General features: G+C 40.6%; 1 protein-coding gene across 1 annotated transcript in view; it reads right to left on the reverse strand.

Moving 5' to 3' along the window:
• Window positions 1-26,401, reverse strand: part of dnah2 (dynein, axonemal, heavy chain 2) — a 62,433-nt gene that overhangs the window by 24,177 nt on the left and 11,855 nt on the right. Inside the window, exons 19-53 of the mRNA XM_078164410.1 lie at window positions 25,720-25,864; window positions 25,285-25,477; window positions 24,673-24,873; window positions 24,032-24,188; window positions 23,576-23,750; window positions 22,717-22,880; window positions 22,282-22,443; window positions 21,708-21,811; window positions 20,055-20,211; window positions 17,527-17,609; window positions 15,457-15,637; window positions 15,055-15,193; window positions 14,468-14,695; window positions 14,093-14,172; window positions 13,845-13,970; window positions 13,573-13,683; window positions 13,261-13,449; window positions 12,836-12,933; window positions 11,472-11,661; window positions 11,082-11,262; window positions 10,776-10,903; window positions 9,100-9,252; window positions 8,472-8,597; window positions 7,103-7,321; window positions 5,916-6,033; window positions 5,237-5,373; window positions 4,195-4,332; window positions 3,862-4,020; window positions 3,551-3,703; window positions 3,224-3,315; window positions 2,846-3,041; window positions 1,514-1,738; window positions 1,203-1,307; window positions 465-653; window positions 102-187 (exon numbers count right to left, since the gene is read on the reverse strand). Coding sequence (XP_078020536.1) covers window positions 102-187; window positions 465-653; window positions 1,203-1,307; window positions 1,514-1,738; window positions 2,846-3,041; window positions 3,224-3,315; window positions 3,551-3,703; window positions 3,862-4,020; window positions 4,195-4,332; window positions 5,237-5,373; window positions 5,916-6,033; window positions 7,103-7,321; window positions 8,472-8,597; window positions 9,100-9,252; window positions 10,776-10,903; window positions 11,082-11,262; window positions 11,472-11,661; window positions 12,836-12,933; window positions 13,261-13,449; window positions 13,573-13,683; window positions 13,845-13,970; window positions 14,093-14,172; window positions 14,468-14,695; window positions 15,055-15,193; window positions 15,457-15,637; window positions 17,527-17,609; window positions 20,055-20,211; window positions 21,708-21,811; window positions 22,282-22,443; window positions 22,717-22,880; window positions 23,576-23,750; window positions 24,032-24,188; window positions 24,673-24,873; window positions 25,285-25,477; window positions 25,720-25,864 — 5,288 coding nt within the window. The remainder of the gene's footprint in view (window positions 1-101; window positions 188-464; window positions 654-1,202; window positions 1,308-1,513; window positions 1,739-2,845; window positions 3,042-3,223; window positions 3,316-3,550; window positions 3,704-3,861; window positions 4,021-4,194; window positions 4,333-5,236; window positions 5,374-5,915; window positions 6,034-7,102; window positions 7,322-8,471; window positions 8,598-9,099; window positions 9,253-10,775; window positions 10,904-11,081; window positions 11,263-11,471; window positions 11,662-12,835; window positions 12,934-13,260; window positions 13,450-13,572; window positions 13,684-13,844; window positions 13,971-14,092; window positions 14,173-14,467; window positions 14,696-15,054; window positions 15,194-15,456; window positions 15,638-17,526; window positions 17,610-20,054; window positions 20,212-21,707; window positions 21,812-22,281; window positions 22,444-22,716; window positions 22,881-23,575; window positions 23,751-24,031; window positions 24,189-24,672; window positions 24,874-25,284; window positions 25,478-25,719; window positions 25,865-26,401) is intronic.

A 26,401-nucleotide genomic window follows, 5' to 3' on the forward strand; every position in this document is an offset into this window, starting at 1 on the left:
AAGCACCATTGTTTTGGTGTGATGATGACTCTCTCATAATGAGGCTAGAGGTGTAGTAAATAGGCTATATGACTGTGAAAAGGTCAAAGATTTTTGGTTACCTGAAGCACTCATGGATCCACAGTCTGGTGATGTTGTTTTTGGTATCATGGTAGTCTGGGTGAGCTCTTAGCAGACCTTGAAACACCTAGACATAGATAAAAAAGATAGATGTATCATCTCACATTTTATCATGCAGATTAAGTATTTTAATCTAAATTATAAAATTAAACAGGTTAAGTTAAATAGTAAATTTCAAGATAAAATGTTACCATGGCCAATGATACCAATGTGAGGGTCAGTACAATTAAACTCCCTTTTTGAAAGAGGCTCCACCTGCATCGTCTTGGAAACATATTCTAGGTACTGTATGTATGTGTGTGCTGTGGGTACGATCTAACCCATCTTTATGTATGATTTCATACCTTGGAGATATCTCTGAGGTTGAAGAGGTAGTGGATCTTGGCCGGAGTGGGAAGAAAACGAGCTGTAACAGCTTGATACAGTTCTAAAGTGGCCTGAGTCAGAATTTCTCCAATGGGCGTCACCTCCTCTTTAAAGCCTTGTAGCTTTTGGTTGATCATGGTACTGTAGATTCGCCTGATCTGGGACTCCTGCATGCAGAAAAGACAGGTCTGTTCAAGTCTGGTACATCTTGTAATCAACACAGCCATGTCAATTAAACACACAGATTTCAAAGCTGTGTTTTTCAAGAGAAAGAATAACAGAATAGGAATTTTCTAAGGGGTGTACTAATTCCATTTCATGTTGTCCACTTCACACATTCATGAGTCAAGGTAACTCGAGTGTTTACAGGTGCTCACATTCCGAATGCAGTATGGCTCCATTCATTTTCCAAAGCAAATGTATGTTCACTTGTGGCAATACTCAAGCAGGGTGAGGAGAGGAGTCAAGAGAGGCACATCTAAGTGCTGAAAAAAAGATGGCCCGGTAAAGGTTGAGAGGAACACAACACAGAGATGAAAAACGACCAAATAGCTGAAAAAGACTGAAATGAGAAAAGAGGTGAGCTGAAGAGGGAGTGAGCAATATGTGGGGAGAGCAACAGAAGTATTAGAAAAATTAATTACAATAATTTTGTCAGCCTAAGTCTTTAGTGGTAAAAGAGAGGACAGATGGGCTAAATATTCAGCAGGACTTACATGAGGAAAGGTCATATTGATGAGATTGAATCGTCTCTGTAAGCGGCCAGAGATGTGAGTCCTCCCTCCACCAGGAGGCCCCATGGACGCCAACAAGAACATGTCCTAACAAAGCAGATACATACACACACACACACAAAAGACAGCAGAGTTAAATAGCCTTTAAGTAACACACATCTATGACAAGAACATATCACACATGTAAAGCTTGTACCACATGCTGAGAAAGAGTGGTAATTGAGAGGTAATTATGAAGGAGGCACCTAAATACAGATGTCACTCCAGCCCTCATAAAAAGGGCCATTCCTCACCTTGACAAACTTTACAGTCTGTTTTTGGCGGTCATACCAGAAGCCATAGTCTATCCAGAGGCGCAGCAGTTCCAGCGGTGGCTGGGAGCCAAACAGGTCGTGAGCTGGCATGTTGAGGTCGTCCAGAAACCACAGCAGACGCTTCCCACCTGCTGGCACAAACACGCCTTTGATTCTCTTCTCAATGCGGCTCTCCACAATGGCCTGGATGTTGTTGGAGGTGGTCTGGAGAGTGACAGGTACAGAGAGAGAGAGACAAAGATACAGAAGATACGAAATGATATGTTTCATTGCTTACCAATTGTATTCATCCTATGAGATTGTAAATCCTGCTATGGAGAAGAAAATTTTGTTACAGTTTGTGAGATATTGATACAGCAATGTAATGTTATCAATGCAGAAATAAACTGACCACTGAATGCTGCATGTAAAATACAGCATTTACTGACATCCAAACATGAGTAGTTTACATCAGTGCTTGCTGATGAATGACAACACTGAGGAACATAAGGAAAGAAGAAGTATTACTGCGTAACAGATTGAAAGATGGCAAGTAGTCAACCACTTACAGGCAAGAGTTGAACATTGCAGATGTGCAAATGAACTAAAGGCAGCAGAGTGTATGAAGGAAAGAGAATTGGGGAAAGGCAGAGAGAAAAAAGATTAATACGGAGCCACTTATCCCAAAATATTTATGAATCGATTCAAATGGCAGGAAATGACACAGATGTAAAAGAGAGAGGAGGGAAAAATGGTAGGGGGAGAGAGCTGCCAGGTTGGTGATGGTGATGACGGTGATAGTGGTAAAAGTGCGGGGTTGATGAATGCCTCTATCATCCTTGGCTCTCTATTATCCCTTGATCACTGCTATTCAGCACTGACGTCCACCTTAGAGCTGCACGCTGCACTTTTACTCTAATTGTAGTGAAGCCGAGATGGAGGCTATTCAAAGTCATGATGGGGTAGGATGGAGGCAGTCTCATGCTGCGAGTGAAGGTGGCTTGCCCAAAGTTATATTTAGCTGACAGATAAGATGTGTGTGCAAAGATGTGCATATGTGATTGAATTTTGTGCATGTGTGGCTTCTATAAATTAAAGTCTATGACAGCATGTATGTTGCCACCTGGTGGATAAACAGGATATTAAAAATATAAATCCATATTGTGGTACTTATATTCCATCTTTTTCTGTCAGGAGACCAAGCATAGGGCTAGAAATGTCTGGCACAGGGAAACAAGGCGGCAAACACATGCAATTAAATTTTTTCCCCCCAAAGATAGAAGAACAAGAACATGGCATACACAGACACACAGACCATGCAAAGGCCCCAACCTGTGAAGACATGTTGACAGTCAGTGCAGTCCATTTGTTATCCAGGCCCTGCAGGATGCTCTGGGCCACTGAGGTTTTACCGGTGCCCACTGGCCCAGTGAGCAGCACTGGGTACTGACCCAACACCAGAGCCTTAACCAGGAAGTTGTAGCGAACTGTGTCCACAGTAGGAACCATAATCTTATAAAATGGTGCACTGCAGGAAGGAGAGATATAGATGTATTTTACATGTTAGTGGTGTTACCATCTAATATGCATTCAGTTTCAAAAGTAAAAGTAACTGGATTTGCAGAATGTAATGAATAAAACATCCTCACACTCACACATATATACATACAACAGCTGATGTCAGAAATATAAGACCAGCTGATTACTTACTTGGCATTGTAACGCCAGCCCTTTGGCAGCTTATCCTGAAAAGAAGCCCAGGTTTTTTTCTTGGTGTCCACATAGTACTCATAAACTGTGTCCTGAAAAAGTTTGCATTAAAGGTTTAGAGAATGTTGGTACCAGACCCCTAGCCTGCAAAAGCCATTCAAACATATATATTCTGGTAGCTCTATTCGTTTTCTTTTTAGCCAAAGCAGATGCATTCTGCAGTACACTTCACTGGTCAAGCAAGCAAACTAGAGAGGAGAGAATGTGCCATTTTAGTGACTTTGTAAATCATTAATGTGTAAACAAATATCAAGCTCTACAGAAGACCTTGATGGGGAAGTTGCCCTCCATCTCCCGTAGGAAGCTGTCCATCCTCTTACGTCCATCCTCATCAACAGAGGCACAGATAGACCAGATAAGGCTGAAGATGAACCAAAGCTCCACTATTCTACCGAAGTTTTCTGTGTCCGAAGTGTTCACCTACAGAAAGGAAGAACATTACGTGTTTTTAAAATTTACGGCTTAATTTCAGTCACCAGCCATAATAATAAACATTTAAGGTGTGCTAGAAAATGATTGTCCATGGGAGGGCTCATAATGTGCAGTGGAGGTTACAAATTGCACTCTAGTTGTCATACCCCATTGCTGGATGTGGCCAGGGAGTCATAGAGGCGGCAGAGAGAGGTTACTCCATTAAGCTCGGTGATGGGAATCAGCTCCTTACAGTTGCTCTTCTTAAAGTTCAGTGTGTTCTCTATGTATTTCTCAAACAAGTGCTTTAAATGGTCCACTTCAGCCTGGGGAGTAATGGAGCAATTGAGGGATCAATAGATGGAGATGAAACAGAAAGGGTTCCAAAAAATAAGGAAATAAAATGGGTGTCATTCATAAAAATGTTCTTATGCTCTTCTGATAAATGTAATCCTAAAAAAGACTAAGACCACAAGTTATCAAGAGTGAATGCACTGTACCTTGTGTCGCTTGTCCAGCCAGGACTGAACAAAAGGTTTCCATCCCAGATCACTATAGTCATTGTAGACCATCCCACAGCGAGACACTGTAGCTGGAGAGGCCATTGCCAGGTTCTCCACTTCAAACAGCAATGACACCTGTGACAGAAGAATATACAAATAGTTTCTCTGCTGTGATTGTCTTACTGTGCATGGCTGACTATGATACAGTAATAGATAGATAGAAATGTTCTCCTCAAATGAAAGATTTGTGTCCACAGAGTGTGCATTATGTGTGTCTCAGAGTATTTATAAAACATACAATGTAAATAAGTTTGCACAGTAAAATAATGTGTTATTCTGATTTATTATACCAAGCTACTGTTACTGTATCAGTTACATTTTAATGTTATTAGGCTCTCTTCTCAAGAGACAGAATACTGACATCAGTTTCAAAGTAGTGACGTTAATTACCCAAAAACAATGGCTTTTTGATCATGCACATTAATGCTTATTGTCAGCATGTCAGACATACTTGTCTAAAGACAATTGTGTTTTTCAACTCTTCAGTTTGTAAAATAAATTTCACTGAAAGCTTCCTTTCTCTCTTCACCATGTAAAACACACAGACATGGTGGCAATTTGTTGGCTGTCACTTTGTTCCATTTCTTACATGAGCCAGACTGTCAGCTAAATGGATCAAGCCACTTGAATGTTCTGGCTCCTTCTTAGTTTGAAGCTATTAATCTTAGCCTGTCTTTGAGCTTTTATCTTGTGAAATGTACTAAACAGAGACCAAAACAGCCCAGTTTGTTTTCTTTGAATTTGAATTCTTAGCTGCTGCCCAGAACAAATAAATTAATAAATTTATTTAATTCTAGCTGCTTTAATTCCAGGGTCCTGGTTTTATGCATGCTGTCTCACTGTCATGTCATGCTGGGGCACTTCAATAGAACAGAGCCATCATTAATGTAGGTAACACCTGTGCTTTTCCTACTATTAAAAGTCAAAATGTAAACCATGAAAAAATGCCCACAAGTCCAGTTTCCAGTTCCGTTCTCACCTGTTCAGGCATGGAGATTCTTTCTCCATTAATGAGCGTGAGCACCTTGTTGTCATCCATAACAGAGTTCATACTTTCTATCCACAGTGTGTCAACAGGCCCGTCAAACACAATCCACTTCTCGTCTGGTTTCTCATCTAAAGGATGGAGAGATGAAGTGCGTGATAGAAAAGAAGAAGGGACATGTAAATGTACTGTAACATATGTAATGCCTAGATCAATATGTCCATGTAATGCTTTCCAGTTCACATTTTCATTTAAAAAAATTACTTTTAATCGTGGCATTGTGGTTTGAAGAGTAGTTACGTATAGACCACAGGAAGACCACAAAAAGGGGTTATTGCGTACCAGTTTGTGTACTGCATGGCAAAGTAATACTATATGAATCATTTTCACGCTTCATTACAGCAGCCAAAAGTCTGGCAAGGAAAAGAAAGCTACCTGCCATCCTACTTTCCTCTCTGGACCCTATGCCTGTTTAGTCAGAATTTAATTCAGCCTGAGGGTAAATAAGACTTGTGCATGTATACATACTCTATTAGATAATGTAAAATGTGGTTTATATTGAGCTGGAGTTTAGAAATAAGAATGGGATATGGCCAGAGTAAGAATTCCCTAGTGTGTATTCAATTATACCAGAAGTAGTATGAACAGCATTGTGTGTTTTTGGTGTCAGCACCTGCGCAGGCTGATCTCATGAGGGAAGACAGCACTCCGTCAGTCCACTCATTGGTGGACAGGTCATTTTCTCCATACAGCTCACCCAGACTCATTGCCTTGGGGTTCAGAGGATAATCCTGTTGTGCCACAGAGGCAGTGACATGTGAGAGAAGATGAAAAACAAAAAGTGATTTACAAATGGAAGATCATAATTACAGACGACAGCAATTATGAAGCAACAAGAGCATCATTTTGCCAAAAGTAAAAAAAAATTTTGGCCTCTGATCTTATTGTAGCAAGTGAGTTAAAAGCGCATACATACATTTTAATACCATTTGAACAACTGGATTTTCACTTTTTATGTACTTATAATAAACACAATGGAACATATGCATAAGTGAGGTGATCACTGTCAAACTAGTTTATTAAATCTTTTAGGCTATAGCTTGATTTATGCTTGATGCATCTGCAAGGGTCACGAGTGTCCACACGGCCAGTGTGACATCACACCTTATAAGACATGGCCCTTCACAGGGGTCACATGCAGCAGATTTTGTCCTGTCTGTGCACATCAAACATTTTCTAACTATGCGAAAGGGAAAAGGAAATGGAGAAATCAGGCTGTGAGTTTTCAATACACTGCCCCCTAGAATTTGGGAAAATATCTGTTTGCTGCAAGCAGAAACTTGCAAACCCGAGTATAAAAGATCCAAACATTTCCTTATCGCAATGACACCTCGGCTCACGTGCGGGAAGCTTAACTGAGGCATAGAGTGTGTACTGTCGCTTTGGTTATGGGATCACAAGCAGGTATAATAATAATACATAATAAGGGAGTGAGGAACAGAGAGATAGAAATTGAGAACCAGGGAGAGGTGAGGCTGACATGAGACACCAGAAATAGATATGCAAAGAGCACTGTGGGGAAAAAAAGAGAACAAGATTTCGTTTGGGCCTGGTACTAAGTTAGGGTAGAGAGAGTAGTAAGAAGAGAAGATAACTGTGATTCTGATTGACAGTAAACAGGTCAAGGAAACCACTCAATTCAATCATTTGAATAAATACCTCATTTTAGAGGCAGATCTGTGCAAATTTGGAAAGGAACATTCTTGACTTACTCAAAGTGAGCCCCGGTAATGTTCCTTTTGATTAAAGCAGCATTATCAACCATTAAATTACAGTGTTCTCTGTTCCATCCACACCCACCTGGGCCAGCTGGAAACCAGGCACTCCCTTGTGGTGCAGAGAATTGAGGGCAATCTGCAGAGTCCTCCAGGTGACACTCTTGGCGCTGCCCGTCTTGCCCACCAGCACGGAGGAGTGTCGAGAGTTTTTCGTCTCATACAGCTGAATGACTTTGGTCAAGGTAAAAGGAGTCACCTGCAAACCACTCTGACGAAGCGCCACCTCAATAGCCTCCTTCAGCTGCAGCAAAATAAAAAGATACAGAACATTATCATATATTGACTGTGACATTAAGCCAAGTTGAATTAAGTTTGTCAATTTTGGGGTTTTATCTATATGTGGCTGTGCACATATAGCACCAAATTCATAGATCAATTTTTACAGATTGTATGTTCTCGTATACTCTCACAGCACAAGATTACAAAATAATGGCTCATCAAACATTTCATAGTACTGAGGTGATCTTCCCACAGAAAGGTGCACACTACATTTAGTTTTCTCTTGCATACACAGAAAAAAACAAACACACAGCCTAAGATTTCCTTGCCACATTGCCACTAGCATTTCCATGTCATTTTAGCTGCCAATCTAACCCACAGGCTACATCATTCATGACACCTGAACAGAAAAACAAACACATACACAAACACATGGCAAATATACGCCACGATAGACTCATCCACATATAAACAACAGCGGAAAAATGCATTCAGACATGAACACACAGAAAATCACCTGTATGTTCTCCAACATATTACACAATCATATAAATAAAACATATACACATGGGCACTGGGGAAGGGCACACTAAAAAAGATGTGTGGACCAAGACACTATCCCATCCATGTATCTAGCTCTTTTTCTCTTCTTTTTCCAAATGTCTGTAATCTCAAAAATTGCAATCTGCTTTTTACAGTTGAGACAGACAAGGAACACAGCATCAAGGAAAAATGCAACATCAAAGTTGCATCAAATAATCAGCCTGCATTTGTGTGCTCAGTGTGTGGTTGCAATGATGTGATGATTCATGTCTGTATAATCAATTTATCCTGCCCACCAAAATTAAAGAGACAGCCATATACGAAGGCAGACAGACAAAGTTAGACAGCAGATGAAGTGACAACAGTGGCATCTACATGTAAATGTTGTCTTATTGCTGAGCGTGACAGTGTGAGTATTAGTAAGAGCTGCTTATGTATATATTGATGCTACAATGAATATTAAGAGGAGCTGACAGCTATTTGGACAATATCTGGGGCAAATTAACTATAGTTCATTATTTTTTTTTATATTTTGGGATTAGAGAACAAGGGAGATTGTCATACAGTGAGACCAAACAAGACAAAACACTACTCCTTTGCAGTAATGCTGATCTTGACTGCTGACTTACCTTGCCATAGTCTATAATGGGGGTTTCCACAGCAGGGAACAAGTCTTGGATGATCCCATTAAACAGCGGCACATCAGTGGAAGTCAGCTTAGCAATATTCATATCCTTCATAGCCATTAGCAGGATCTGAGGATGGAGAAAAAAGGCAGATTCAGTCATGATCACATTCCCTATGGAAAGATTCAGTTCATCTAAGAGGGAAAGACAGAAGTTAAATGTACACATGCTGGTTCTCCTATGATTTGACATTGCAGTAAGACAGAATGCTTATAGAGCGATGACAGCTCAGCTTGGGTTCACATTCACCTCATCATCAGTCATCACAACTGCCTGCTATTCATATGGATGTTAGTCTGTTCAGTATGAAATTCCCTCTTTCTGTTTCATCAGTCAGTGTTTCCTTGCTGATCTGCAGTGGAGGCGCAGAAACTTAAACTATGGGAGACATCCACTTGATTTGACTAACTCAGATTGCTGAATGGATATTTTAATGGCCAGTATGAACAGGAATGATTACAGTGAGCAAATCCTTTTTGAAATGTTCATATGGACACCTGACTGAAATTGTGAGCTTAATTTTGAGTATGGATACCAGTATATTGGTTTGTTTTACATGAGAGAGACCTACTCCTTCATCAGGAACACTGGGGCAAGAACGCCGCTTCCTTCCAGCATAGCGAAGCAAGGAGGTGAGAGCACGCAGGCCAAAGTCATAGTGGTCTTGTTTAGACAGCTGCTGCACTGCCAGGGAGTACAGGGTGAACACTTTCTTAGCCAGGAGCTATGAGGACAAAGATGAGAGGTAGAGTGACATTGAGTGACATAAAGACAGAGACAGTAAATTAAGACATGAGGACGGACAGAAAAAGAAGTGTGAATGTCACCTTAAATAGTGTTAAAATTTGCAGTATAAACCAGAGATGACTTCGCAGGGCAGTGTACCAGTAATGCATGTCAATGAACACAACTCCATCACTTTCCATTCCCTGCTTCAGTGGTCATCAAAAACACATCTTACATCTGTAGAACCATACAGCCAGCTTGCATTGCAGCAAAAGAGAGCATGACAAGAAAATCATTCAGCCTAGGATGTGCATTTGTCTGTCTGTGTGAGCAGCAGTGTTGGATTTTGTTGAAATCTCCAAGGAGCAACATATACCTTCATGTTCACGAGCAAGAGATAATTAGGATCTCCTTAAACACACAAAGATTAGGAAGCTTACACACTACATCGCCCTTTCTCATCACTCAATGGCAAGCATGTACAGTATGTACACTAATGCACACAAACTCTGTCATCTCCCTCACAATAAACACACACAGATAGTGGAGTAAGCTATAAGAGCTCCCTGGTGACTCAGCAGTAATTCAGCTTCAGCCCCGGCCTTGGGAAATCAAGTGTCTGTGGTAATTATCAATTTTGTACACACACACACACACACACACACACACACACACACAAAGGTTCTTACAACCTTGGCCCTGCACCAAATCCCAGTCAGACACTGATCCCAGACCAGTACTTACTTACTTCAAACCAGTGATGTAATAAAATAGATGAATCAACACCAACCGCTGATCTATGTTCAGCAGAGGCTCCAGCTACTTACATTTTCCAAACATCACTTTACTTGGCACGTATAGTGCAATTACAAGAATAGTGTGTTAAAAACCTTGACAAATATATAAATAAATAAACCCTCTTTGAGTCAAGGCAAGCAGTGCATCTCTAACAGAATCCATCAGATTGATTTGATGATATTGCATCTCTATCAGTGCAGAAGAACTCAATCTCATCTGCTGATTGCCTGAGCTCTTCACATAAAAGACGGAGGAATGTTTCATTATGGTTGTGATAATTCAACAAGATATACTTTAGAAATCAGTGAGTATTCAGAACTGTGTACAGGGTAAAAATAGCACCCAGACCAAATTCATTAAACAGATACATCCACTATAAAGACAAGGCCTTGTTACTGGGAAGTGAGAGCTGAAGAGAGGTTTCCTTGGAGTTACAATACATTCATGTTCCTGAATACATTTTACCTCTTTAGAACATACATGTGATGAATTTTAAGTGCAAATACCAGTCTGTTATACAGCAGCAAGCAATAAACATACCTGTCCCTTAATCAACAATTCTTCTGTAGCAGAAAATGTTTAAGGTCTTCAACTAAGATCACACCTAGGACTTTCATCCTCAAACTAGGACTAACCTTACTTACACTATTCTCTTGTTTTATCTGTTACTATGACTATTCTTTTCCAGCACATCGCCAGTAAAACATTTCCTTGAGTGAGTACCTTGCAGTTGTTGAAGCCCTCTCCAAATAGTATAATCTCTGCGATTAGAGTAGAGTCTGGCACCACCATGGAGATAGGTCTGAACATGGACTTCAGGTTGTCTGGAAGCTCAGTACGACCAGCGTAACCTGGGAAAAAAATACAAATAGAAAAAATATATAAATGTGTTTTGACACTCTAAGAGCCATCCATGACACATTTCTATGGCATATATATATAGAGATCCTCTGAAGATATCTCAAAGTACTTCACAGCATCATCCACATGAAATGCAGTGAGTATATTTTCACATTTGTGTTGACCTACCGGGATTCATGGTGATAAAGATGCCACATGACCAGACCAGACGTATGTGCTGCCCCTCAAAGTAGAACTTGGATTGTCCAGCTGCGAGGGCGGACAGGATGGAGAGGATCTGCTGAGCCACTACTGACAACACCTCAATGTTGATTCGGTTGAATTCATCGAAGCACCCCCATGCTCCTGTCTATTCAGGGTGGACACAATGGCATACATACAAATCATGCCTCGAAAAGCAAATCTACTAATTAAAAATCAAAACAAAAAAAAATTTAGACCAGAAGATTTAATGAACAGCATGTTCTACTGTTTTAGGTTGACATCATCATCATCATTATAACGATTTCAACTACAGTCATCATCATAATCATCCCTTATCTTGTAGCTTTTCCCTACCTGTGCCAGGCCAGAGTACATGCGTCCCATGGATTTGTAGTCTAGTCCTTCAGAGCAGTTGACTACAATGACGTACATGCCTAGAGCTTTGCCTAAGTCCTTCACTGTCTCTGTCTTCCCTGTACCAGCTGGGCCTTTAGGAGAGCCCCCCCGATGGAGATGGAGTGCTGTGGTCAGGGTCATGTAACACCTGGATGGAGTCAAATATTTACAGACATTTACTCTACAGAGATTCAATGCAGAAAAAATATTTATTATACGCAAATATAAACAGGATATTTTCGTTATTAAACAATATTAAATAAATTAAATTAACATATTTTGAAATTTTGAAAAAAAGACAATGATTGTATGGCTTGGATGTAACAACAAGGTCTAAGCTGTTTGTTATATTTCCATACTTAACCTTAAAATGAAATATGCAAGATGGTCTCCAATGTGAATTAATATATCCGACATTAATCTGCCCATTATGACAATCACTAACATATTAATTGGCACTAATCCTCTAAGGGTTTCCCACACTTTAATTTATGTGTGGCGGCCCACCACGATATCAGCAGTATTTTTGGAGCTGGACCGTTCATCAGGAGCGCTGCTGCAATATGTATACCATTCAGTTATGCAGAGTACCACACTTTCGGAGGACAGAGCGTACTCTGGGCACAGACAGAGCAGTCAAACACCAGGCCATCATTTTTTTAACCTTCTTTAGATAAAACCGGCTGTGTTCCCATGGAAACCGCACACCCAGCAGTCCAGCACTCTGTCTAAAAGTTTGGTTGCCTCTGCAGCAGCTGCTCCTCTAATCCACCAATCTGATTTCATCAGCTCTGATTAATCTGACATCAAACTGATTGACTGGTCACTTTTCCACACTGTGACTAAAACTCAGCAAACTGCTGTTGAGGAAAAAAATAAAACTCATGAAGAGTTCCTTCTGCGCTGCATTCATGGACCTGCCAAAACCTCCGAATTCAGAGAAGGAATACAGGACAGAAACACAGATTCTAATGATGTGGGAAACGCTGCCTTTCATCTGTGAATGCACACTGATTGAAGGTGTGATCTAGTGATTACACTACTGTAAAAATGCTAATAGTAGCTTCTGTCTTCTCTTATCTATTTCACTTGGCATTTAATTACACAGGATACTGATCACAGTGCAAATCTGTCCTCCAGAAAGGGGTAAAAGTAAATCAGTTGTCACATACTCAATATGAATAGCAAGAAATAAGATAGAAAATGTAAAATACGTTGATTAATTGCTTATTAATTAATTCACTGATATGACAGATTGACTGATGTGTTGATGCATTTGTTTATCGGTGCACAAATTCTCTGACTAAATGATTGATTGCTACCTGTCAGTGAGTGGAGTGATGACGAGACGTCCAGAGTTCCCCAGGTACTCGTAGCCATACTTGAAGTGTGTGTTGGTCTGTCGGATTATGCAATCAGCCTATTGGGAGAACAAACAAACCAGGAAGTGAGTGTAGTGGATGTTTTCTTGACTCCTTCTAACCCATCTCAGCTCAGCAAAACTGCTGCCATTGGACAGCTCAGCAAAATGAGTGGAGAGAACAAGATGTGTCAAGGTGTATGTCCTCTGCAGGGATTAAAGTTATCAAAGAGACCATATGCAAAAGCTGCAAAGGACCATCACTAAAACATGTTACTGAAATTATGGAAAATGTATCTAATGTGCTCTTCTTTTTTTCTATTCCACCTCCCCCCTGTTCTCCACGTGATCTCCTGTCTGTTCTTCCTCGCATTGGTCAAAGCATACCTTCTCCCAGTATAGTCGCAGTTGGCTGAGCCACTCAAAGGCACTGACATCAGTGCAGCCTGCCTTGGCCAGCTTATCAATGACATCCCGAGCATGAACCTCCACTGTGACCAGCGCTACAATCTTCAGACGTAGGACTTTGGACAGGTTGCCACGGATAATCTCTGAATAGCATTCAAGCATGGAGACCTGAGAAACAAAGGCAGTCATACCAAAGAGTTTATTGGAAGCCATTTAATTCTTGACATCATTATGTTGGCTATTCATGGGACTGAAAATGATTAGTTGAGCAACAAAAAAAAAAAATCAAACCTGTCCCTTCTTCATGGACTTCAGGGAGGACTTATCACCTCTCTCCTTGCAGGTAATGAGAGATTTAGTGACATCAGTGGTCCACTGGATCTGACTGGCGGTGATCAGCATCTAAAACAGGAAGAGTAAACAAGTAACTCTTTTTTTTTTTTTTTTTACCTTTAGCTTTATTCTATGTTTTCCCAATGACATGGACTAAGTACAACCTATGGGAATGGAGAGGAGTTAATTGAGGAAAGAGTGAGAGAGGAAAAGGAGGAAGCTAAATGTACCTGTCCTGGCCAATCTTTGACCCATTTATCTCTTTGTCCTTTCATCTTCTTCAGAGCTTCGAGGCAGCTTCTTAGACAGTCCTTCAGTGTGATACGCATGGTCTTCTCGACGTCACACAGCCAAACCTACAAAACAAAATGGTGCTCACATTCTCCACCACAACTCTCCATATTGTATTCATTAGCATCAATGCTATTACTACTACACATCTATCAACATAACATGATCAGAATCATCACTGCTGTACCTCCACAGGTCTGTTTAATGGCACTCTCTTGAACTCGATAAACTCCCCATCGGCAGAGAACATCCCGGTGGCATGTGATTCAGTGATCTGTAGAAAACATACACACACAGTGGCAGCTTTCTGAATGTACTGGTCTGATTCTGTATACTATGAAAACAGTAATATAAATTTAATATAAATATAGTGCCAAAATGCATAAAAAATGCATCAAAATAGAGCTTGTTTATCAAAAAAGTGCCAAGAGAGGATCCCCAGACCACCTGACAGAGGTCCTCAATATCTTGAAACACCCCTACGTACACCTAACCTATGCAGGACTGCAGCAACTGGCCCCTGTGGTATGAGAGCTTTTGATTAATTCCATGATTATTTTTGTGTTCCCTGCCTTGTCGATTCGCAGGTTCTTGATGTTGTCAAAACACTTTTTCAGGTGGGGCTGCATGGCTTCCGGGTTCTGCGACTGGCCAAGGATCTCCAGCACATCATCATTTGACAGAAAGTAAAATCTTGGGAAGATCTGCCTCTTGGTCTCCAGATACATGTCCAGGGCCTTCTGGATCTCCTCCAGCTTGGCACTCATTTCTGTCAGCTTCTGAGGCAATCCTGAGAGACAGAGAAGAGAGGTTATTTGAGGACTTTGTGAAATTGTAAACATTTTTTTTTATTCATGTTATTTATTTTTTCATGTTTTATTTATGAAGAAGTCTCCAGCGTCATCATCATCCCAGGTTTGTTTCTTAACACATTAAAAACCTTCCCAACTATTTTTAATCATATGTTCTTGAATGCAACACAAATTTACAACTTATGTATAAGTTGCCCCTGAATTCATGAAATTTGAAAGCCGTTTTTTTTTATTTATTTCTAAGCCATGAGGACACGGGAAAATCCGATGGTTTGACTTTATGAATGGTTTTGATATCAGAATGATCTTACAAGAAACATGAAGCATGTTGTCATACCGGGGTGGTGTGTTCCCCTCAAGGCGTTGTTATCCTTGTGGAGTCGGCCCAGGATGGTCTTCCAACTACAACTGACGTCTTCAAAGTCTTTGCACTCTTGAGGCAGCTGCTCCCTGATGTCCTTTCCTTGGAAAATGTTCTAGAGGGATGATAGAAATGAAAAAAATGGAAAGTGACATCGAAAGATTGCAGTACGGTAATGTAAATGATATATTATAATATTAGAGTGGAAAAAAGGTGATGGTTTACTGAATTGATGACAGTAAGAAAACAATGGTGAGAAAACTAAAACCAGGGAGGGACATTTTAATCAATGCATTGACTCCTCAGGTCTTCCTTGGAATGCAGACTGGCAACAATGCTGAAACACACTGACAGTATTTGTTAGTGTGTTTCTTGTACCTCCAGATAAATCCACTGACGTTGCACAGTGAGGATCATCTCGATGACTTCCAGCACCTGGGACAGCTGCCGTTCCCAGCTGTCCACCTCCTGCTCAAAGGCTTTGACAAACCGAGAAGCTTTCATTGTGGACAGAATAACCATGTTGTCCTCCAGGGCTTGCAGAACCTCCTCTGTGCCCCTGGGAGAGACAGGGAGGAAGACTTGAAATACTGATGACTGCTTTAAAAATGGATTCCAAGGATGAGACATTTTCACAGAGGAAAAGTATTACTTACAGGCTGTGTGTGCAACTTAAAAAAGCCCCTGTTAATATGCATGAGCATCATTCAAATTTATTTGAAGTCAAATAATGAATTAAAGAAAAAAGTTGCACAGATGATTCGAACTCAACAATTTTCCATTTGTATTTGCAATTAATACTCTGAAGGTGTATAAGATGCTTTGCTGGGTTATTTCAGCTTTGTCGGTTTCCTATTTTTGTTGAAAATTTGGCAGACATCCCAAGTCATTAGTCAAATGTGATCTGCATATATGCCAGCAGTTATTTACTTGTATATTTATTTCTCTGACATTTCTGTTAAGTGTTGAGCTCTTTTTCATTTGTGGTTAATTTCTTAAAATAAGTTAATCCAAATTTGTATTTCACTCATCCTTACAATCCTCTCCCTTGCATTACAATCTCACTGTGCCTCTCTCCCTCCCTGCCTCTGTACATAATGTTTACTCTGGACCAGTGGCTGACTGTGTCCCCTCTCTGTCCAATCAATGGCAACGGCTTGGGCTGCTAATTAGACTGGGCCTGAGGTCTGACTCTATTCATTTTCATACACAGCAGATGGCCTGGGCATTCCTGCTTTCACCAGTCAGGCTGTCACTCCCTTAACTCTGTTCTGCTCACTTCTTTCTGGCAACAAACAAACACACTCACTCCTTTTGTGTGACTTCTCCAACAAGGCTGTGAGCAGACAAATCATTCTAACATCAGCATCACATATGCTCTCCACTATATATGCTGTAGAGGCATTACATTCAGCTGTACACAAACAAAGGTAGATTGACCTGTGGGACCAAGTGGAGCAGGTAGATAAGACATAATGAAGACACGAGTCTATGACTATAAGTTGAAGTGAGTCTCACCTTGGGTTACAGTTATAACTTGTTACTAATTCCCCAGATTTCAGCTGGTTGGAGAGAAGCCTGAGAACTAGTTCCCAAACCACATAATGAAAAAAACATATTAACTTGTAGAAACAAATTTAAGGAGAGCCTCATAAATAATAGTAACAAACGCCTCATCAATACAAAACGTCTCTTGGATAATAAACAAATGACTCTTCAATAATGAACAAAATCCTCTTAAATGATTAACAAATGCTCCTTCGATAACAAAAAATGTCTCTTCAATGATAAATAATGCCTCTTCAATCATAAACAAATGTTTTTAATGACCAAATGTGTTTATATATGGAGGTAGGGGTTATATTGGGTCACCTGTACATACTGTAAATCCCGTGGGTGTTAGGTGATTGTTCAGGCAAGCAAAACTCTTGCATGAAAACACTAATAGCAGCCAAGATGCAGGTGACCTGGTGTTAGGGGTTTGTTAATATTCCCAACTGATACTCCAATTAAGTTTTAAAATGTACAATACCCCCTCAAACAGCAGAGCAAAAGACTTTAATTGAATTCTTAAAAGGGCCTAGAATCCAGAGCTTCTGGTTGACAATGTTTGTTAAAATGAAGCCTGCATTGGGTTGAGGAAGGATCAGAATGCCCTGGGTGTGCATTTCTTTACCTCTCTTAAGCCCTAAGAAAGGTAGTTGTCACACCCTGATTGGCCCATAGGGGAAATGCACCAAGTTGCTATCAACACTTATTTAGGAATTAGTAACCAAACCCTGTGCAACAGATGATCTTAATTACCCTCCAATCAACTCAGGGGACTTGAGACATTATGCTAAAATGAAAGATAAAAAAGGAAATGACAGCAAGTACTAAATAATGAGGGACTGCTACAAACTTCTTAAATCCTCCACCCTACCCTGCCTTCAAAGGTTGCTTCCTCACCTCAGCCTGTGGTGGCCTTCATCTTTGTAAGGTGCTATGTCCAGTGACATTTCCTCCCATGTCCTGGTAATCTCCTCCAGACCCTTAAATAACAGACACACAGAGTAATACAGATAGCACACACCACTCAGGGGTGGCAAAATGACATTGCATCATTTCTACAAGCATAATGATACATTGTCATGGTTAGATATTTGATGATAGGAAACTATATACAGTACAGGCCAAAAGTTTGGACACACCTTCTCATTCAATGTGTTTTCTTTATTTTCATGACTATTTACATTGTAGATTCTCACTGAAGGCATCAAAACTATGAATGAACACATGTGGAGTTATGTACTTAATAAAAAAAGGTGAAATAACTGAAAACATGTTTTATATTCTAGTTTCTTCAAAATAGCCACCCTTTGCTCTGATTACTGCTTTGCACACTCTTGGCATTCTCTCCATGAGCTTCAAGAGGTAGTCACCTGAAATGGTTTTCCAACAGTCTTGAAGGAGTTCCCAGAGGTGTTTAGCACTTGTTGGCCCCTTTGCCTTCACTCTGCGGTCCAGCTCAACCCAAACCATCTCGATTGGGTTCAGGTCCGGTGACTGTGGAGGCCAGGTCATCTGCCGCAGCACTCCATCACTCTCCTTCTTGGTCAAATAGCCCTTACACAGCCTGGAGGTGTGTTTGGGGTCATTGTCCTGTTGAAAAATAAATGATCGTCCAACTAAACGCAAACCGGATGGGATGGCATGTCGCTGCAGGATGCTGTGGTAGCCATGCTGGTTCAGTGTGCCTTCAATTTTGAATAAATCCCCAACAGTGTCACCAGCAAAACACCCCCACACCATCACACCTCCTCCTCCATGCTTCACAGTGGGAACCAGGCATGTGGAATCCATCCGTTCACCTTTTCTGCGTCTCACAAAGACACGGCGGTTGGAACCAAAGATCTCAAATTTGGACTCATCAGACCAAAGCACAGATTTCCACTGGTCTAATGTCCATTCCTTGTGTTTCTTGGCCCAAACAAATCTCTTCTGCTTGTTGCCTCTCCTTAGCAGTGGTTTCCTAGCAGCTATTTGACCATGAAGGCCTGATTGGCGCAGTCTCCTCTTAACAGTTGTTCTAGAGATGGGTCTGCTGCTAGAACTCTGTGTGGCATTCATCTGGTCTCTGATCTGAGCTGCTGTTAACTTGCGATTTCTGAGGCTGGTGACTCGGATGAACTTATCCTCAGAAGCAGAGGTGACTCTTGGTCTTCCTTTCCTGGGTCGGTCCTCATGTGTGCCAGTTTCGTTGTAGCGCTTGATGGTTTTTGCGACTCCACTTGGGGACACATTTAAAGTTTTTGCAATTTTCCGGACTGACTGACCTTCATTTCTTAAAGTAATGATGGCCACTCGTTTTTCTTTAGTTAGCTGATTGGTTCTTGCCATAATATGAATTTTAACAGTTGTCCAATAGGGCTGTCGGCTGTGTATTAACCTGACTTCTGCACAACACAACTGATGGTCCCAACCCCATTGATAAAGCAAGAAATTCCACTAATTATACTAATTAATAAGGCACACCTGTGAAGTGGAAACCATTTCAGGTGACTACCTCTTGAAGCTCATGGAGAGAATGCCAAGAGTGTGCAAAGCAGTAATCAGAGCAAAGGGTGGCTATTTTGAAGAAACTAGAATATAAAACATGTTTTCAGTTATTTCACCTTTTTTGTTAAGTACATAACTCCACGTGTTCATTCATAGTTTTGATGCCTTCAGTGAGAATCTACAATGTAAATAGTCATGAAAATAAAGAAAACGCATTGAATGAGAAGGTGTGTCCAAACTTTTGGCCTGTACTGTATCTTAGCTTTGAGTGCTACTGCTTGCATTCATCGCAGAACATTTTAGGAATTGGCATAGTGACAGCATCTCTTTTTGTCATTCAGTTTTTATAAGCACTCTTTTGTACTCTTGCTTTTCTTTTCATGTTATTATATAAATTATGTATATTTCCCCCTTGGATATGGGCTAATACAGCAATATACTACTATACTTACACCCCTAAGAAGAAAACATTTTTCAGAAACTTTATTGAGTATCTTAATTTGAGAATCTGACAGGTTGATTACTTTTCAGAGCTAGCTAATCTAAAATAAATCCCATCACAGGCTCTCCTTCACTCGCAGAATGTGCCTAGAATGCAGTGCTAGTTTGTAATTGCACAGCTGCCTGCTGTTTTAGTAAATCAGCTGCTAATGACATGCAGATTGCAAGTGCAAACTGAATGAAGGGCACAGAACAAATGTGCACTGTGCTTCTATGTGCATAAATCTGGCCCATAAACTGCACTGATGTAACCTCTGTGAGTGCTGAGGTGCATGGTGAGGATGTGGAGAGGGGCTGGGGCAGATTGATGTTGACAAATGTTAAGAGGCAGGCACTTCTGCTCCAAGAGCTGGCGGTGCTACCCAAGAACAACAGGCCTTAAGGCAGGGTGGACGGAGCCACAGAGTGTCAGTGCAGACTCGAGGAAGAGACTGGACCTGTTCTATGGAGAGTTCCTTGCTGGCGGCTCCAGAGATCTCACAAATCTTATCAGTGTACTTGTCAAGGCCCAGAGATATGATCCTCTCCAGGGTGAATTCACTGCTGGTTTGGTCAAAAGTGCACTGCAACTCTTCGCAGATCTGCTTCCAGTGCCTGCAAGAAAGGTGGCATTAAAGGTATGATTTGTCTTAGTCTCAAATTGCTGAGTAGGTCAGCTGAAGGGAAAAAAAAAGTAAAGGTGAAGGCTAACAACGTCGAGGTGATTAATACCTAGATCAAGTCAAGTCTACTTAATTTATATAACCTAAACGGCTTTAGAATTTGTACAATATGTGATACCTCCTCACTTTAGACCATTAGTCATTAGCACACAGACGTGATAAACCATTATAAAAACATATGCACACTAAATGCTAATACTCCAACATTTATCATCTGGTACAGTATATGCTGCTAAAGTTAAAGCTTAATTTTTATAGTAGTAACACTTGATTTTTTACAGTTATTTTATAAATGTATTAGACACTGCTAATGCACATTATAACCTCATGCATTGTTTGTACGGGTTTGACAGCATCCAGGAATGCAGAACCAACCTTCTTACTGCTAACTGAAGGATATAAATGTCATTGGCATCAGTAATGTGCTCAAGCAAATGTCTAGTTTGTGCTTATCATGCCAAAAAAGTATAAGTGGGATATTTGTGGAATGCTTACATATAAATAGAGTGATATCTGGGCATGACAGATGTATCACTCCACTCTGAGCTCTTCGTATAGGAGCATCATTAGCATACTGACTGACATAACCAACAGCTGGCAATAAGAGGAGCGGAATGGAGGGTGAAATAGACAGGGAGGAGGTGGAGCAGAATCTGTGCCAACTATCACCCTCTAGCTGTTGTCTTCCTTTCCAATCACAGCAACAGTGCTTTCATTCAATGGAGGCAACACAGTTATACTTGATATTAACCACAAAGTGAATACACCCCTTTTAAACCTTGCCATCTCTCTCAATATGTTTCTTTCCAACACCCTCACCAACTACCACAACAGCCAGTTTGTTGAACACAGAATGTGTTTTGCTTTTTTTCCTTTTGGTTTTCATTTAGTTCTTTGATGGTACAAGGCACCAACACAAGATGGGATGCTGGTTCTGCAAAAGAGAGTTTTCAGGCAGTGCGTATGCATTCAAATGTGGCACCACTTTCACAGATGGTGGACAGAATGCAGCAAAGGTTTCTCTCTCCTCTGGGAATGGAGCTACTGACATTGATGAGGGAAAACAAGACTGAGAGAAGGACCTTGGATATAAGACATTAGAACAAACTTCAGAGAGAGCTGACTGAACTAACCACAGTAATAAACTTGTTCTACAGGGTTTAGCACCATGTTTAATACCCATCCTTTTAGTAAAAATTGTAAAGTACTCCCCTGTGAAACAAAGTAAGCGTGCAGGTTATTCATTCTACCTGGTAGCAGTCTTCTAAATAAGGACTTTAAGCACTAACTACTGTCAAACTATTTGATAGGAAATCTTGTATTTGCCATGTCTTGCACATTGTAATAAAAAAAGATAAAAGATATGCTGAAATGACAGGTGTTATATGACAAGGAAATACATGTAGAATCTTTGGTTTCAGTCAATACCTGTCTCTCATGGCTGGGTTCCTCAGATCAGCGATGAGAGGGATGATACGCTTGAACTGGTCAATCTTGTTCTTGGAGAAATCTACTATGTCCCACTCCTTATCCTGCAACCAGATGATCAGGTCCTCACTACTGTGTAATTGTGAGAGCAGCTGAGGGGTTTATTTTAAGGGAGCTGTGCATTTTGTGATATTAGCACCAAATTTTCTGCATCCTGCCAGTAGGCCATATATCCAGCTGTCACTGTAAAATGCATTTTCGGCAGACTGTGGGTGTGAAGCTAAAAATACCTAACTATGTCCCCTAAGAGTCTGCCACTTTTGTATCCATTATGAGCACAGTATCCTTCTGCATTCTTTCTTTCATTCTTTCATTTCTTACTGAAACCATGAACAACATATAGCTTCTAGATTGTACAGCACCAAGTAAATGGATTGCTGGCATTTATGTACAACTTATATGTATGAAACAAGATCTAAACTGACACAGGTAATATATTATAGCTAAACTGTGACACGTCACACTCTAGCAGGACAACAAAATCTGCTATTTAATGAACTCTGACAGAACTGACCTTTAGTTCTCTCTGGAGTTTGTGGAGTTTTTTGAACACGTCCTGTGCTGTGCTCTCCATGCTCTCTGTCCGCAGCGTAGCAAACTGACCAACCTTCCAGATGTTCCAGTTGGCATTCCACTCCTGTGTGATCTCCCACACCTGCTGCAGGTGGTCTATGTCCTATACAAAACATACAGACACAAACAAAAGCTCAAAACCTGGGTTTAATGCACATTTGTTTAATGTCAACCCCTCTCTGTCATGCCTGTCAAATGCCTTATACCACACTGTATCAAATATTTGTAAAACTGCCTCCAGAGTGCTTAAATACTGCTTTATTTACACATGTTGAGACAGTTTATCAACCATGATTCCAATGCTAAGTGCTCAGTATGTTGGAGTCTATACAGGCTTATGGCAAGACAACAGTATGAGCCTAGTGCTGCATCAGACCTTCTCCAGCGTCCAGATGCTTTTGGAGGGGGGCTGTTCTATTTTGAAGAAGCCCAGCCTGCTAATGATCGTCTTCTCTTCCTGCTTCAGAGCCTCCAGTTGGCTCCGATGCTCTACTATTTGGTTCAAGGCCAACTCAGTACTCAGTGCACTGTCAAATGGACCTGGATATTCACATGCAAAAAAGTAGGGAGATACAAAACACATGAAAAAGCATACAATTAGATAGACATACACACGTTCAAACACAAAAGCAAAGAGCAACAACTAATTTGTGGCGAGATGATCATCATCCAGACCATGCATGGCCTACAGACAACTCTGTCCTATAATCAGTAAAGGAAAAATACAAAGCAAATATAAAAAATGATGAATATATCTGGTATTCAATTCACTGTATTAAAAGTAAATTGATATCTCTTTTTTGATTGTATAAACCATTACTGTAGACTCAATTTTCAATAAATGTCACAATATAAAGTAAATTATTATGTAAAATAACATGTCAAGTAATAGGTTTAATCCATATCAGCCACCCTGTAACACACTAATGAGAGGCAGGGGAAGCAAGGGAGAGAGGGGAAGGAGAGATGGTAGTAAAAACAAAAGGGAAACAAGAGGAGCCAAAAGCAGTGGGAAAGGCAGAGAGGAGGCGAAGGGGAGCGAGGGATGATAATAATGGGGCAGGATATTAGTCATGACGTGTCTTCTACTCAGGGAGATCAATTTTTCTGTGAAAGGGAGCAGCTGCTCCATGACTCATGGACAGAAGCAAACAGGAAGGTGTATGTGAGTGTACAAGGTAATAATGTACATGAGTGTGTGAAAGACAGAGAAAAACAGAGAGTATGTGCATTACCTGTGCTGTTGAACTCATTTAGAGTGGTCTGGATCTTCTTCTTGAACTCCTCAGAGGAGAGGATGAGGCTGTTCTTAAACTTCTCCTTATGCTTCTGCAGCATCATGTCACTGTCAATTAACACCTGCTGGAAGGACACCCACTCCCCATTCAGCACCTCATGCATATCTTGCACCTGTGGGTAAACCAAATGGTATAATTAAAAAAATGATGGGAGGAAACCCTATAACACAAGATATGACAGGTATTTTGCTTGGTTTCCATGAATACGTTACACCAGAAATAGCAGGCACCATCTCTTACAAACTGAATATCTGGGAGAGAAAACTTAAGAGGCATTGCAGGGGTGCAATTAAAATGTTAAAGTCACATTATGTGTGTTTTTATCTTTCAAGTCCTGCATCAAGTTCACCATATCTGTGTATATATTTGTTTATTAATGAGTGAGGTGCTTACGGCCTGTTCTACTGAGACTTCATATTTGCCCAGGATAGCAAACTGTTCATGAATGAGAGGAATCTGAGCTTCTGTCTTGGCCAAATCGCCCTGGAGAGTCTTCAAAAGCTTCAGGCTCTCACCAAGCTCTGCCAGTGTTTGGGGAGGTTGTCTAAGCCTAAACACACACATGCAAACAAACACAACTTAAAGTCACACCACCTTTAGCACACTGCATATTTTTTATATTTACTGAATCAAAATCTGCTCCCTTTATTCTCACATCAATTTTTCCCTTCATCTTCATCTACCCTCAATGACTAAAATGATAAGGATAGGTTAACTCAATACTCAGTGTTTTTCACCTCAATTCATCTCAGGGGAAAAAAACAGGTGCTCTAACTATTGTGTACACTGTGTGGAAAAATTGTCCTAAACAGTAAACACCTAATTTTTTTTAGTAATATTTTTACAAAAGCTATAAACTAAATACAGTAGGTTGCCCAAAACAACATAAATACACTGCGCACAGACACATCCATTGTCGTATACTCTCACTCTGGCCAAGGACCTTTGTTAGCTCTCTCTCCCTCTATGTCAATCATCTATTATAAACACATTAAATGCCCCACAAAATCAAGTCCTTTCACTTGACTCCCCACCTGTTGGCATTGTCATGCATGGAGGCAAGAAGGTCTTTTAGGCGGGTGCTAGCCATGTGGCTGAGCAGCTGAGTGAATTTGGTTTGCCACTCACTGCAGAGCTGCGTCAAGGAAAACTTGAGTGGTGAACAGTCCAGTGAGACAAACCAGATGTTCACCACAGTCTCTTCCTGTTGAACACTGTAGGCCTTTTCTGTGTACCTGTGGGTGAACCAGAGAATAGATATGAAACAGAAATGTAGAAGAAAGGCACGCTTCAGTATGTTTAACAACAACTTCTAAAGAATGACAAATGACAAAATGAATCAAATGTTTTCTTGGGAAATCAGGAACTACAAGATGACAATCTGCTCTGCAAATTGACTTTTAAAAGTTGTTAGTTTGTCCAAGACAGAGCTCGTGATTGTTGAAACAGTGGAAAGATGAACTAAGATGGTTAATTTGAGTTTTATTTTGTTTCTGTCAACTTTGAATGAAGTGTATTTTATAATGATATAAGTGGAGTCTGATAGAAAAATACCAAAGATACCCTTTAATTTATGCCACTCACACTGTACTCCACTGCTCCAAGCAGTACCAAAGGTTCATAGAGACTGCCAAGTTGCACAGTACCTGTGTATATCTGCATCAAAAGTAGTGACTGGTGGGTTTAGTCTCTGGTAACGTTGTATAAAAGAGTCTTGGTTGTTCTCCCAGATATCCCTGTATTTGTCCCACGTCTTCAGATAGGCCAGCAGTTGGTTGGCATTGGCTGTCATCCCTGTGGCCACTGCAGCCTGAATTTTTCTTATCTCCTCATCTTGCTCTGAGAGATCAAAGGGACCAAAGTGACAGTTGGGACAAGAGTAGAATATACAACTGCCTGTAATCACTGTCAGTGCTACCATAAGTTGCGAGGATTTAATTTATACATCAGGTCTACATTTGCTCAACACACAGAAAAAAAACCCCAGATAAGATCTACACACTGGTACTTTTTCTTGGAAAATGTAGATTCCCTGATAGAAAAAAAACTTGCACGAACATTTTTTAAAATATATTTCCAACCTATGTTGATGTGTATGGGATTCCCCTGGGACTGTTTGCAGGAGAGAACTTCAGGTAGTCGTTTAAATTCTGAGATGGTGTTGATGAGCTGAGGCAGAATGTTCACGATCTGAGCGAGCTTTCTGAGTGTCGGGGAGAATTCCAGCTGTCAAAACAGAGACAGACACACAGACACACAGACACAGACACACAGACACACACACACACAGTAAGTCACTTTTACCCAAGATATGAAATTGCCAGCTAATAAATGATGAATTCCACTGAACTGCTGTCAGAGCAATTTACATACCTGTGTATGAGTGAGTGTTAAAGCAAATGTGCCCCAAAAAGAAAAGAAGGAAGGAAAGAAAGAAAGAAAGAAAGAAAGAAAGAGGAGGAGGAAGGACACACAAATGCAAGAAAGCTGGCATGCTGGCATCACTGTCTTTTGTTAAGACGGTGATGAATAATGAATAATAATCCACATCCCTTTGGTTTAATCCTTTCTGCCTGTGTATGTTAATCCAAATAAACTGAAACCGACCCTGAGCTGTGAGCCCTAATTGCATGACTGGGTGGCAGACCAGAGGAGGGCGAGGCCGGGTCCCCACCATGCTGTTCAAGTGATGCTACACTGCAGGTCTTACAGTATGGGTGTTGTCCTGTCTGCATGGGAATCTCAGTTTGACTAAGGAGTGGG

This window comes from Epinephelus lanceolatus, chromosome 22 (genome assembly GCF_041903045.1).
Source record: "Epinephelus lanceolatus isolate andai-2023 chromosome 22, ASM4190304v1, whole genome shotgun sequence".
Lineage (NCBI taxonomy): Eukaryota > Metazoa > Chordata > Actinopteri > Perciformes > Serranidae > Epinephelus > Epinephelus lanceolatus.